The 15,090-nt window shown below is 36.2% G+C and overlaps 1 protein-coding gene across 2 annotated transcripts in view; it reads left to right on the forward strand.

Moving 5' to 3' along the window:
* The window catches only part of LOC140880184 (phototropin-2-like), a 42,276-nt gene that overhangs the window by 6,582 nt on the left and 20,604 nt on the right, over window positions 1-15,090 (forward strand). The window contains exons 8-15 of one of the 2 annotated variants that reach the window (XM_073284392.1): window positions 473-579; window positions 652-701; window positions 803-907; window positions 4,483-4,542; window positions 4,721-4,810; window positions 5,386-5,462; window positions 8,367-8,451; window positions 10,600-10,680. In XM_073284392.1, the coding sequence (XP_073140493.1) occupies window positions 473-579; window positions 652-701; window positions 803-907; window positions 4,483-4,542; window positions 4,721-4,810; window positions 5,386-5,462; window positions 8,367-8,451; window positions 10,600-10,680 (655 nt within the window). The remainder of the gene's footprint in view (window positions 1-472; window positions 580-651; window positions 702-802; window positions 908-4,482; window positions 4,543-4,720; window positions 4,811-5,385; window positions 5,463-8,366; window positions 8,452-10,599; window positions 10,681-15,090) is intronic. The other variant, XM_073284393.1, reaches the window with a different exon arrangement.

Consider the following 15,090-nt stretch of genomic DNA (forward strand, 5'->3'; position numbering starts at 1 on the left):
TCATTTTCATATTTCTAAATATCTTCAGTTGTGTCTTCTGATTGATGTTCGCGACATCCAAAACTTCCTTTTCATCAAAGAATTAACTTGATCAATAGGATAGCTCGGTTCACATTACAATTGATTGTACTCCTTAATATTATCTCCCTCTTATTGGACACTTACACTAGTATTGATCAATCTTGCCTTACATTTCTTATGTGGTAAAATAATGAGAAAACATGTCGGTTCAGTCGCTTATATGAATCTTGTGACCATGCGTACCGCTTACTCATTTAAATCATGTTACACTGTTCAAACTTCAGTTTAAAATTTACAACTCCTGTGATTTTAAGGTTTTATGAAATATTATTATGCTCGGTTCCATAATCCTTTGTGCACAAATTTTTTGGAAGCGAGCATTAATTTCTATGATATTCAACATACAGCCAAGTCCCGGAGAATTACCTAATTCCGATGTAAACATGCACAGGTTTCTTCAGGGACCAGAAACTGATCGAGAGACTGTTTCAAAGATAAGGGATGCTATAGACAAACAAATGGAAACTACTGTCCTGTTAATAAATTATACCAAAACTGGTACAATAATCCTTTCAATATCCTCTAACTAATAGTTCGAACATGGACTTCTAAATTTGTCCTTTCAAACAGGGAAGAAATTTTGGAATTTATTTCACTTGCAACCTATGCGTGATCAAAAGGTAGGATGCTTTGCCGTGTTGAATTTTTTGGTGGCTAATTGAGAAATTTAACTTCCTTTGGTACTCTTATTTGGATTTCTAAATCGTTCTAACTTGATCAGGGGAATCTCCAATACTTCATTGGTGTTCAACTAGATAGGACTAATCTAATCGAAAAACCAAGGAATCGCCTCCCAGAGTCAACAGAGCAAGAAAGTGCTAAAATGGTATGCAACATACAACAAAAGCTGCCTATAAGCACTACTGATAATTGTAGCCCAGACCATGTTCCATTCTTAGTGTAGCAAATATATCAGTGTGCTGATATATCGAATTTTGATGGATGCATGCCGGATTCCCTTAAGAGCTCAGTGGCCCTACTCAATTATACTTGGTTTGTAGAGCAATGCAGGGTTTTCGATCCATGTTCTATGAAAACATTCAACGTAAAATTTTCAAATTTAACTAGAAAAATATTTAGTAACCATACCTTTGCATGAAGGTTAGCAGAGCGGACATACAAGTTTGACATATTATCAGTAAGGGCCAACTCATTAAAACACAAAATGCTGGCTTCATATTTTGAATATCCAAAAATAAGTTGCTATGAATTTTTACAATATACTTGGAAATAATGAATTCACTTGCTTAGTTTCCCCCTATACTCTTTCTCGGCTCCCGTCAAGCCTTTCCAATAGAAAATCACGATAACGCGATAGTAGGAGTGATTTAATGAAAATCATGAGATATAAGCAAGTAACATGAATAGATACAAAATTATTGTCATTTGAATGATTACAATGCAATAGGCAGAGCAATGAATAGGGGTTGGAATCTGGTCTTTAATTAGCATAATATTCATATTAGTCCCCTAGAGGAACTTGTGGACCTCTGGTCCACATTTGTATGTATCTTTTTTACCTATTAATAATATGACATTTGTTTCTGATAAAAAAAAAAGAAAAATAGGCAAATGCAAAAGATCATTCATGACTCACAATATTGCACTTTTCTTTAGGCCCTATCAACTCTGACATGGTTGAAATTTCAGTTATTAGTCATGTAAAATTTGGAGACAAAATTAACTCTGTATTAGTTCATTGGCAGTGTACATCTTTGATAGGATAAGTATAACAAATTCCACAAAATCAGAAAAAAAAACTATTCTACCTAATTTAAAAGATCTATATTATCCCATCAATTACAATCAAATAACAAACAACATTTCTAATTATTTGACTAAATCCTAAATTTATTCTTTATTTTATCTACGCTCCCCCTCAAGCTTGACCATAGATATTGATGAGTCCAAGCTTGGCAAAAAGTAATTCATGACTTGGTTCTGACAACCCTACATCCAACGCTAATAATCCCTTCATCTGCTTTTCTTTGATAAAATGTCGATCTACTTTACGTGCTTGGTCCAATCATGATGAACATATGAGCTATACTATTGTCACAATAGAGCTGCGTAGGATCTTTGCATTCTATCTTCAATTTTTTCAACACTCTCCTAATCCAATAAGCTCACACACCCCCGGACGGGGACAAACACTGCCACTTGGTAGCTTGGGAGAAGGTTAGCTTTCCAAAGAGTAGGGGAGGTCTGGGGATCGGCAATATTTGTTTAAGGAATAAGGCTTTGTTGGGTAAATGGTGGTGGCGTTTCTCTGAGGAGGGGAATTCGTTGTGGAAGAGGATTGTAGCCAGCAAATACGGCATGCAAGAAAATGGATGAGACGCGGGACTGGCAAGGCATAACACTTTTCGGAGTCCCTGGAAGTTCATCTCTAGGATTTATCCGGATTTTATTCAATCAGTGAGGCTGGTGGTTAAGGGGGGAGATATAATTAGGTTCTGGGAGGATTGTTGGGAAGGGCAATTCTCATTTCAGATTCTTTTTCCTTCGCTTTTTCAGCTCTCAAGAGCTCATAATAAATCCATTTCGTATTTTCTTTCTAGTGAGTCCTCCTCTTCGCTCAATTCTCTTTCTTGGGATATGCATCTTCGTCGTGATCTTAGGGATGAGGAGCTGGGTGAGTTAATTAGTTTGCTGGAAGTTTTGGGCAGGGTTAGCATAGTGGAGGGAGGGGAGGACGGTCGGAGGTGGAAGTGGGATGATTCAGGTGTGTTTTCAGTTAAATCATTCTTTGATTATTTCTTCTCGGATGATTGTTTCCAAAATTTGATCTTTTTCACACAATCTGGAAGACTAAGATTCCCTCTAAGGTAAAGGTATTCGCATGGACAGCAGCGTTGAGTAGATTGCCGATTTGTGATGTGATTCAAAGGAGGTTTTCGAACTGCTCCTTGAGCCCTAATTGGTGTGTACTGTGCAAACTAGGGGGAGAGAGTCAAGATCATTTGTTGGTTCATTGCCCATACACAAGCTCCTTATGGTGGCTGCTGCTGCATGACTTGGGTCTGTCATGGGTGACGCCAAGTACCACGAGGGAGCTGTTCGCAGTAGATTTGGGACGGACAATGGGAACAAGGGGGAAAATTATTTGGAGGGTTTTAGTGCATTGCGTTTGTTGGATTGTGTGGTTAGAAAGGAACATAAGGATCTTTGAAGGCGGAGAAGATTCGATTGGAGATAGTTGGGACAAGATTAAGTTGAGAGGATCAACTTGGTTACATAATATAGATGAATTTCAATCTTTTGCGATTTCAGACTTGTATAGGGATTGGAGCTTAGCATTGAGCTAGATTAACCTTGAACCCTCTTTTGAGGATTAGTGGACCACTGGTCCACACATTGTATTTTAATTTCTTTAATTATTAATAATATTTGTGTTTCTGATAAAAAAAAAAAAAAGAAGCTCACACACCCGATGAGTCAGGGCTCTATATTCGGCCTCTCCACTGCTTCTTGCAACAACTGATTGCTTCTTGTTGCGCCATGTCACTAGGTTCCCCATACCGTTGTACAATATCCAGATGTCGACTTCCTATCAGAGTTACCAGCCCAATCTGCATTTGTAAATGTAGTCACTGATCGATCATCCTTCTTTGCAAAAAATAACCCTCTCCCAGGTGTTTGTTTCAAATATCTCAAAATTATGTAGATTGAACCAAGATGACCTTAACAAGGAAAGTGCATATACTGACTTACCAAGCTAACTACAAATGCAACGTCGGGACGAGTGTGTGAGAGATAGAAAAGTTTCCTGACGAGACGTTGATATCTTTCTTGAATCCAATGGTTTTCCTTCAAACTTTTTCTATTTGTTCCCAAACTCAATCGGTGTGTTATTCTATTTGAACCCCAACATGCCTGTTTTTTCTAACAATTCTAAGTTATATTTTCTCTGAGAAACATAAATACTCTTCTTGTTCCTAGCAATTTCTATACTCGAGATATCTACAAGTTCCAATGTCTTTAACCTCGAATTCCCTAGCCATCATATGCCTAACTTCTTCCATCTCTTGACTATCATCTCCAGTAACAATGATGTCATCGACATACACTATGAGAAAGGTGATTTTTCCTCTCTCATAATGTTGTACAAAGATTGTGTAGTTTGATTGCTCCTGACTGCATCCAAATGTCTTGATAACTTCGGAAAATCTATCAAACCAGGCACGTGGAGACTGTTTCAGTCCATACTTTGGCTTGTGTCATTGTTTAAATCTTGGAGCTTGCGATCTCAAAAAGTAGCATTCTAGTTGCTTACTGAATAAAGGATTCTTCTTACCAATGTAGTATACTTCATAAAATTGGGCATAAGTTTTTTCATCCTTCTGTAATCTGAATTCATTCGGTAAGATTAGTCCATAATGGGTAAAATTTCTTCACCAGGCCAAAGCTACCGCAGAAAATGTTGATGAAGCTGTTCGAGAACTTCCTGATGCCAACTCGGTAAGGTATTCTATTCTCTCTATCCTTAAATCAGCATGTTTTAACTTTTCCACTGTTGGATTCTATCAATCAATTTTCTGGTGCCTATGAACTCCATGATGAGGGTCAGAATAACCTACAATCATGGGTTATGAGTGTCATTTTTGTTTTTTTCTGAAATTTTCCATGATACCTTCAGAGACCAGAAGACCTATGGGCTTTGCATTCTCAACCTGTACTTCCAAAGGCACACAAAAGGGATTCCTCTGGTTGGGCAGCAATAAACAAGGTAACCGCATAGCAAAGTCGAGTATATGTGCCACAAAGTCATTTGGAAACAAAATGTTAGCAATTTTCTATGCCTACCTGTAACTCATTATGTTTTTTATACAAAAATAACTATGGGAGTTCATCATAAATTTTTTTTTGAATAAAAAGCATTGAGATTCTATTCTAATTTACGTGCTGATTTGTATGGGGCCCATTCTTTTTTGCTGGCAGTGACCTGTGTTTAGAAAGATATATTGACCTTAGTTAGTAATAGTCAGACGGTCAGACCTTGACCGGGTAGCATGAGAAAATTGATGGAGTTTTCTACCTCATGCTTTCTTGAATTACAAGTAAAGATTATGTATACAAAGTGGCTTTGATCCAACATTTTCTAACTAGTTTATATTATTCCAGAAACTGAAAATACTAAATTAGGAAACTAACAAATATGCATGCAGAGGACAGATTTCCTCCAATGTAATAGAAAACCTTTTACGAGAGATGGAATTTCCTAAAATATACTAGATGAGGGATTAAGAGTGAAGTTAGTAGAATATCTGTTTTACTGTTTTTGGTTTCTTCCATCCCTTGTAGATCATTGAAAAGGGAGATAAGATTGGAGTGAGTCACTTCAAACCTGTACGTCCTTTGGGATCTGGAGATACTGGCAGGTATGTATCATTATTATAGCGTGTAATCGATGCTACTTATCAATCCATATCATTTAAAGTGACAGTAATCGCTGTTAAGTATATGCAGCAGATTCACATTGTTTACCTGGGCCTAAATATTTGCCTTAAGACTGTTAACACTGGTGTGCAGTTAAACATAATATACATCAGATCTTAAGGTGATTATTTAGGCCAAAGTAATATATATATATATATATAAAAGTTTTTCAGCGGCCCAACAATTGCTCCTCACTTCATGTCCGACCACTAAAACCCGGTGGTGGGTTTTAGTGGTGCAAAAAATCAAAAACAAAAACAACTTAAACCTAGGAATTTGTTGGGCAGCTGAAAATTTTCTCTATATGTATATATGTTGGATCTTACATTTATATTTTATTATGATCAAATCACTATATTTTTAATTTTTAAAATAAAATATTTTTATATGATGTGGTGTAGTACCTCATCTGACATTGATTAAAAATGAATATATAATGTCGTGAAAGAATTATACAAATCAAATTATTTAGAATATTATTTTACCAAACTTCCCTAGATTAAGATATCTAATCTATTTAAAGTTTGAAAACAAAAGAAAAATATTATCATATCATAACTACTAAAAGGATAAATACACAATATGCTAATTCAACACTCCCCCTCAGGCTGAGCTATATATGTTGATCATACCTAGCTACACGTCTTCAAAGGTTGGTCGATAGAGAGCTTTAGTCAAGATGTAAGCAAGTTGCATTCGAGTGGGGTGTAGATGAGCTTAATTGGTTTCTTCTCAAGTTTTTCCCTTATAAAATGTCTGTCTACCTCAATGTGCTTGGTTTGACCATGTTGGACTGGATTTTAGCCCATACAAATGGCTGCTTAATTGTCAAACATCAGTTTCACGGGATGATCATCTTCCAACTTCAATTAATAGAATAGTTTTTTAAGCCATATTCACTCACAAATTATATTAGTTAAGGCGCGATATTCTGCTTTAGTGTCATTGCGAGCCACAACTGACTGTTTCTAGCTCCTCTTTCTTAAGTTACAAGGTTTCCCCAAACTAAGGCACAATAACCAGAGGTAGTGCGTCTGTCACTTTGTGTCACGCCCCGAAACAGGCGTTGGTTGACACCGGCGTTGTTTTAAAACATAAGTTCGAAAACAACAAACCTCAGTTTTTAGAAACTCAAAAACCAATCTATTGTATTCATAAGACTGAAATTACGTCGACTTTCATAAAACTGGAATCAAATGTCTTACGATACAGAGTCTAACACAGCGGATTACATAATAAACTGAAACTACAATAGCAACAACTAAACATCAATCTTCTTTACAAGCCCCAGAACTGGTTTTGCTCGTCATCTTCTACTTTTTCCTCGATCTTATCTGAGATGGTTTGGGTGGGTGAGTGATATGATTGTCACTCGGTAGACGGGGGAAATTATCCTAGCATTTAAAATCAGTTTTTAACAAGAATTTTATACATATACATGAATCAGAACAGAACAAAAATCTCATATATTCATGTGCTTTGAACCCTAATTGGTGTGTGTTATGTCAGAAAGAGGGGGAAATGCAGGATCACATGCTTATACATTGTTCTTTCACGTATGGATTGTGGTCGAGGGCTTTGAAGGAGATGGGGTTAATGTGGGTGACACCTCGATCTCTTCAGGAGTTGTTTGCTATGGATCTGGCTTCTCTTTTGGGTAAAAAAGGGAGATTATTGTGGTCTTTGGTGGTTCATGGTATTTGTTGGTCAGTCTGGTTGGAAAGAAATGGAAGAATATTTGAGAGTCGGGAAGAATCGGCGGAAAAGTGTTGGGATAAGACCAAAATACGGATTGTTATGTGGAGTAGATCTTTTAAAGATTTTCAGAATATTGCAATCTCGGATTTAATGAGGGATTGATCTTTTGTTTTTTGTTGACTTCATTAGGGAGTCGTGCTTTCTTTTGTAATTAGCGGATCTTTTGTTCTAATAATATTTCAGTTTCTTATCAAAAAAAAAAAATCTTATCCGTCTTTTGTAAGATTTTATTATATCAAATAATATATATGAGTTTCCTATAAAAAAAAAGATAACAAAGTCGTTAATTTTCGTGGCTAGGTGATATTAGTCCTTATATGTTTATCCCCTAAAAGATGAGGAATCAGAGCACAGTGTTCAAAATATATATTCCTACTATTAGTTCACAAGTATCAGTGCATCAAAATTACAGATTTCGGAACTCAAGCTTTGAAAATAGAGTATACATGCTGGAACAGATCTTAAAACATAATATTAGATTTAAAACCAAAAGCCCACTTACCGAAATGCTACAAATGTTTCGGTTGTTCTGGAAATTAGCTTGCCTTTGCCCTGGATCAAGAACAGAATCGAAACATGTTAAATGTCCCACTCTTTAAACCCTTTAATCTTCTATGATAATTATGTTATCACAATGATGGTTTAAATACTTTTTCGATTAACAAAATCTTGTGTTAAGAAATGACACTTGAACCTAACTCAACCCCAAAAGCTAGCTCAAGGAGATGTTTGTCTTTGTCTATATATTGGACTCCCATAATATTTACCCAACCGACGTGGGACACAACTAACACATCAACACACCCCTTTCACGCCCAGTAATGAAGTGACTGGAACGTGGAGACATTAACAGGTGACCCAACTATGAGACGTGTGGCCCAATTATGGGCGGTCCAACACATAGCGGTGGACCTGAGTTCTGATATCATGTTAAGAAATGACACTTGGACCTAACTCTGCCCAAAAGCTAGCTCAAGGGGGAGGTTTGTCTTTGTCTATGTATTGGATTTCAGGATATTTGCCCAACCAATGTGGAACACAACTAGCACACCACCATCTTGTTTACTCCATCATTGATTTTTGTGCAGTGTTCATTTGGTGGAACTAGCAGGAACTGGTCACTTATTTGCTATGAAGGCAATGGATAAATCTGTTTTACTGAATCGAAACAAGGTACGGCATAAAACGTTTTACTATTCTCTCTTTTCGTAAATATCTTAATCACCGTACAATCTTATTTTTTCAATGAGAGCAACAAATTCAAGTCTAACTTGATTCCCTTTGTATGGATCCGTAAATTTTTCGAAAAATGATAAAAAAGATGTTGCTATAACATTTTTTTTACTTTTATCAATTTTGTCCAACAAACCCCTTACAAAGACATATTATGCGAATGTAGTGCAAATAAATTGAAATTGTACGCATCTCGAAGTACCAGTCATTACATAAGTCCTTTTTTGAGTTCTTAAGTTTTTTGTTTGGTACCTCAGCTAGTGATATTTAACATGTTGAGGGAGAACAGTTATCAAGGATCTAAAGACAATTTAGGAATCTCTAATAAGCTTCTATTTTTAGGAGATATAGCTTCTCTTTGGACAATTATTTATAAAATGTTTTTATAAAACTATTTTTTTAAAATTTTTTTTATAAAATTTTATAAAATTTTTTAAAAATAAATATGTGTTTGAACAACTATTTTATATAAACATTTTTGAAAAGTAATGTTGTTTTGATTTTCATACTTGTCTTTCATTCTATAAACAAAACTCCTTTCAATTGTTCTTTAAAAACTATACTTGAAGAATATATTTCAAAAAATATTTTTAAAAACATTTTATAAAAATCTCGTCCAAACATATATTTAAGTTTGTGCATTTATAAAATACTAAAAATGTTTTTAAAGTACATGTCCAAACAGAACCATAATATTCATTCTCAACCCTGTAGATGTACAATTACTACCCAAGTGTCCCGATGAAAATAAAATGCACCGAGAACAATTGAGTGGGGTTTGGTGCTTGAGCAGTAAGTGACAATGCAGGCCGCTTTTACACAAAAGTTTTAGAAGATTGTTGGTGAGTATGTGGGATTAAACAACTCAAGTAATTATATATTAATCTTTGGCCCGACGACTCCATTTCATTGGTGTGTATATAGGCAAGAATTTTTGTGTTATATTCCTTGATGGTACATGATAAGGCCATTAGAAAAGTATTCTCTTTTACTGTATGTTTGCGGGATTTGTATGATGTTTGAAAAATATTGGTGACGTGTTTATGAAACTGCTAAAAAATGTCAGTAGTTTCAGATTTTTTTGCATCAGGTATACTTAAAGTCATAGTATGGTCATTGTAAAGGTGATAAAACCATTTTTTTTTATCAAAAACAAATGTCATATTATTAATAGGTAAAAAAGTTACATATAAATGTGGACCAAAGGTGATAAAACCATTGAAACCCTTTAATAACATTTGTGCGGATTGGTTCTCAAAATTAAAATCAGATGGCTTAGGCATTTATGCTGAAAGCGTTATTTTGAAATAGAAGAAATAAAAAGATACCAAAATCACGATATTCGACAGTTGCGGGAGAATGATTATTGAGAATATAAAAACAATGTCCACTCTAGCATTAAGCACAAATCTTTTTCCCTCAAGATAACACAAAAGGTTAAAATAAATATTAATACTGAATAGCGATTCTTCAAAATTTTGTCTTTGTTTACATTTTTAAAAATCATTCTCTATCTTTAAAACAAAAACAATATAGCTTCCTCATTTTGATTCCCTTCTCTAAAATCTAATTTTCACATCACTCAACATAGTCATTACTTTTAATATAACTTTTCAACCCTCCCAAAAATTATTATATTATTAATTTATTATACCATATTCTAACACATTAATGTATGTTTTGAAATTTTATTATTGCCGCTCATATAATTTGACACTAAGTGAAATTTTATTTGTTTCCAAAAGTAAAACCAAATACTCATTTCATTCCAAATAGATTTCTAAAACATTTTTTTCAAAGCAAACCTCAAAACACTGAAAACATAACTGAACAAGGTTTTGTTAATTAGGAAGTTGTGGTATTTTAAACTTCGAACAAGTTGTGGTTTTATTAACTACCAGTAGACCATAAACATTAATGGATGGATTCAAAAGAAACTATTGCTGATAATAGTCATTGTTTTTCTGGTGATACATTACCGTATTTGAAATTGTTGGGTCAACCTTATGATTTATTTTAGCAAATTTATATAGATTTCATATTTTATGTTTGTTTAAGTGTATTTTGAGGTGATGAATACTTCTACAGGTTCATCGAGCTTGTATTGAAAGAGAAATTATCTCTCTCTTGGATCATCCATTTTTGCCCGCTCTGTACACATCTTTTCAGGTTTTTATTTCTTGAAACTCATCAGTTTTTTTTTATGAAGTGGGAACCTGCATCCGCTACCCTTCGGTGCGTTCTGGGCAAACCCTCATGAAACATGGTAGCCTGCAAATCATGCTAGCTAGGTAACACCGCAATGGGCAAGCCCTGTGCTATAGGGTCACCCGAGAAGGTGCAGTAGAGAGAATCGAACTCCTGACCATTGGTCGGGTGCTCACCTATTACACCAACTCGGACACCTTTTTGGGGGCATATTGAAACTCATCAAGTTATTTTTTATTGACATTAAAAAATGTGGCAAATATAAATAAAGACAATATAAGATCGTTAAGCATGAAAGTAGTTGTAGAAAATATTTATAATTTAACTTTGTATATATTTAGGGGATTTTTATTTTTGTTAAGATATGATTTTTTTACGCCTTAATTCTTGAGATTTAAATCCCCATTGTACGCTATATAATGTATGGAAAATACATTAATAATCGTTAACGTTTTTTTCATGGTATCATAGCCAACAACTAGTTAATGTCTGCCCAGTAGCACTAACCCTTGCCGATGCCGCCAATTATTCGTGTTATTCCTACACAACCCTAGCCGCCACCTCTGCGAACCATAGTTGCCTTTTTCTCGGGCCTCACCTGCACGAAGCCCCAGCCACATACGTCTCACGCCCCTCCGGCGTGAAACCCTAGTTATCGCCGTCTCTTGCCCCTCTCTTACGCAAACCCTACCAGCCACCACCTCCCGGATTTCCCATGAAACCATAGCAGTTGCCTCCTCGCGGCTCACCTGCGTGAAACCATAAACAGCCATCGCCTCTCCTGCTTGAACCCCATCAGCCGTCCTTTGTCATTCATGTCCGCTGAATTGCTAACTGTCACGCCCCAAACCCGAGGCGTTCGACACTGGTGTTGTTCCCAAATTATTCATTTGAAAACAACCAGCCTCAGAAGTACAAATTCAGAAAATAAACCAGTCTGTTTGTTCATAAAACTAAAGTGCATTGTCATTCATAATACTGGAATTTCATTGTCCTTACAATGCTTAAATTGTACAAAAGTTTACGCAGCAAATAAATGTAATAAAAACTATACAGTAGAATTCATAGTCCTTTTTCACCAACTCCAGAACTAGTTTTGCTCATCCTCGTCTATCTCATCTTCGTTCTTATTTGAGATGCTTTGGGTGTGTGAGTTATATGGTTGACACTAAGTAAATGGGAAAACAGAAAGATCACTTACCATAATTTGCTAAAATACTATTTCGGTGGTCACTACTGGACTGCTGCCCAGCTGCTCTCCTTCTTGCTCGAATTGCCCTCTTTTTGCTTGAAATATTTGCTTCCTCCCACTTGAATCTTTAGGTGTTTTGATGCAGAAAATTGTTTAACATTCTCTTAGAAGTTGGAGTGTTATTTATAAGAGAAAATCTGACAGTTAGGCTCCCATTTATTGCCATGATTTCAAGTTTAATACGTCAGTTACACCTTTGAAGTAGCAGCTGGCCTGCTGAAATTCTGGTACACATCAGTCTAACTGATCCCATTAATCTAACTAATACATCGGTTTTCATCAGTCTAACGGACCAGTTCCCATGAGCCTAGCTGATCCAACTAACTGACGGAGCTGATTTCAGGTTCTCACACTAACGCCTTCTACCACTATAGGCTCGTGCTACATGGCCCATTCTAGTAAAAATCCGTCACTTTCTTTTAATATTAATATATATGCAGCCTCTTGGATCATGGACTCTGGTGCCTCCGATCAAATGACAGGCGATTACAATTTTTTTTTCATATTTCCCTTGTTCTCGTCCAACATCCTTTATAATAGGGGATGGCTCGACTACCACTGTAGCTGGCATTGGGAATACCAGATTATCTAGTAAATTTACCCATTATAATCACTGTATTGCTAAATTCCTATCTTCGTCATTTCAATATCAGGACCTCCTATCGAGGAAGACGATTGACAATGCTAGAATTCATAATGGACTTAATTATTTTGAAGATTTTCCAATGGGACGTCAAATAAATCTATAGTTGAAGACGGAAAACCATAGGCTGGAAAAAAACTGATTTATTGGGGTTAAAAATAAAGAGTACAAGACACTTATTTATAGAATATATCCCTAGTTCAATAGAACAAGGACTTCTAGTTTACTTGTACAAGGACTTTTATCCTACTAAAGACCTAATCAAATAAGAATATTGTTCTATGCTATCTATATGGACATTTGAGTTTCAACACTTCCCCTCAAGCTAGGTTGTAGATGTTGATCATGCCTAGTTTGGAACTCAAGCCTTCAAAGCTCAGTTGTGAGGTGCCTTGGTCAATATATCTGAAGTTTGCATGTGAGTAGGTGTAACCTAAATCAATGACTTTATTCTCAATCTTCTCACTTATAAAATATCGGTCCAGTTCCATGTGCTTGGTGCGATCACGACGAAAAGGATTCTTGGCTATAATTATAGATGCTTGATTGTCACACTTTACTTCCATGGGTCGTCCATCTCCAAGCTTTAATTTTAGTTAGGATTGTTTTCAGCCACATACCCTGCATATCCATTATCCCATGAGCTAGAGCTCGATATTCTGCTTCTGCACTGCTGCGTGCCACCACAAGTTGCTTCTTACTTCTCCGGCTCACCAAATTCCCCAACAGAAAATGTACAATGCCCTGATGAAGAAAGCCTATTAGCTTGGGATCCAACCCAGTCATGCTGACTATACACTTTAATGTCTCGTGCTAACGACTTTTTGAAGAAAGGCCCTTTGCCTGGATTTTTTTTAGGTATCTCAGAACTCGGTATATAGCTAGTGCATTGTCCATTCACAATTTCCATGTAGTGGCTAGCTTTGAATGATCTTGGAATATCATGGGTGACACTGAAGAACACGAAGGAACTGTTCGCAGCAAATCTTGGGTCTTATCTGGGCAAAAGAGGGAGAATTCTATGGACTACAATAACACATTGCATCTGCTGGATCGTTTGGCTAGAACGGAATAGGAGGATTTTCGAAGATGAAGAGGTTTCGAGTGAAGAGATTTGGGACAAGATCAAGTTGAGAGTAGCTTCTTGGTTACAATTCTCAACACACTTCAAGTCGTTAACAGTTTCGGAATTGTATAGGGACTGGAATTTAGCCCTAAAGTAGCTTTTTAATTTTAAATTAATTTTCATAGCTTGTCTTAGTGGATCACTGGTCCACCTCTTTTGTAGTTATTTTGATTTCTAATAATACTTCAGTTTCTTATCCAAAAAAAAATACCAGCGAATCCAATGTCAAAGCGAGTATGCAAGAGATAGATTAGTTTTCCTACTAACTTTAATATCTCCCTTCGTCAACCATAGGGAGGTCATTGTCTTCTCCAAGCTTAACATTTGCATCCATTGGCATTTTACTACTTTGCTCCCCCAGCATTTTGGTTTCCTTTAAGAGGTGTAATATACAGTTTCTTTGAGAGATTGAATCCTGAGAGATGGCCTATCCACTCCCATTCCCAGAAAGTATTTGAGAACTCCAAGATCTTCATTTCAAATTCCCTTTAAGAGCTAGGCTTTTGCACGCTCCATTTCCTCCGTGTGATTTTCCGTAAGAACAATATCATCGACATCAACAATGAGGACTGAGATATTTCTTTCTTTAGAGTGTTTGATGAATAAGTTGTGATCATATTGACCTTGCGTGTGTCCATTTCTTTTCAAAATATTTGAGAAATGATGGAACCATGCTCAAGGCGACTGCTTAAGGCCATACGATGATTTCTTCAACTTGCATACTTTATTGGTTGTGGACGTAGTCACAAAACCAGGTGGGATATTCATGTAAATCTCTTCCTCCAGATCCCCGTTGAGGAAGGTGTTCTTCACTTCAAGTTGATATAATGGCCAATCCAGGTTTGCAGAAATCAATAAAAGAACTCGAATGGTAAGTCTGGCCATATTCATGTAAATCTCTTCCTCCAGATCCCCATTGAGGAAGGTGTTCTTCACTCCAAGTTGATATAATGGTCAATCCAGGTTTGCAGCAATCAATAAAAGAACTCGAATGATATTAAGTCTGGCTACTGGAGCCAAAGTCTCGAGGTAGCCATATGATTGTCTATCCTTTTGCTACCAATCGAGCATTGAACCGCTTGATACTACCATCAGCTTTGTGCTTCACAGAGAAGAACTATTTACACCCAAGTGTATGTTTTCCACAAGGGAGTTATGTAAGAATCCAAGTATTATTTTTCTCAAGGGCTTGTATTTTTTCAAAGACAATAGCCTTCCGGTTAGGATCTTGGAGAGCAACTTCTATGGTCGATGGAATTTGAAGCCGGTCTAATTTTGATACTAAAACTCAATATGCAGGTGATAACAAATTTACATATTGTGTACATGACTGAACGCCTGCAATAGGCA

The sequence above is a fragment of the Henckelia pumila genome, chromosome 2 (genome assembly GCF_033568475.1).
Source record: "Henckelia pumila isolate YLH828 chromosome 2, ASM3356847v2, whole genome shotgun sequence".
Taxonomy (NCBI): domain Eukaryota; kingdom Viridiplantae; phylum Streptophyta; class Magnoliopsida; order Lamiales; family Gesneriaceae; genus Henckelia; species Henckelia pumila.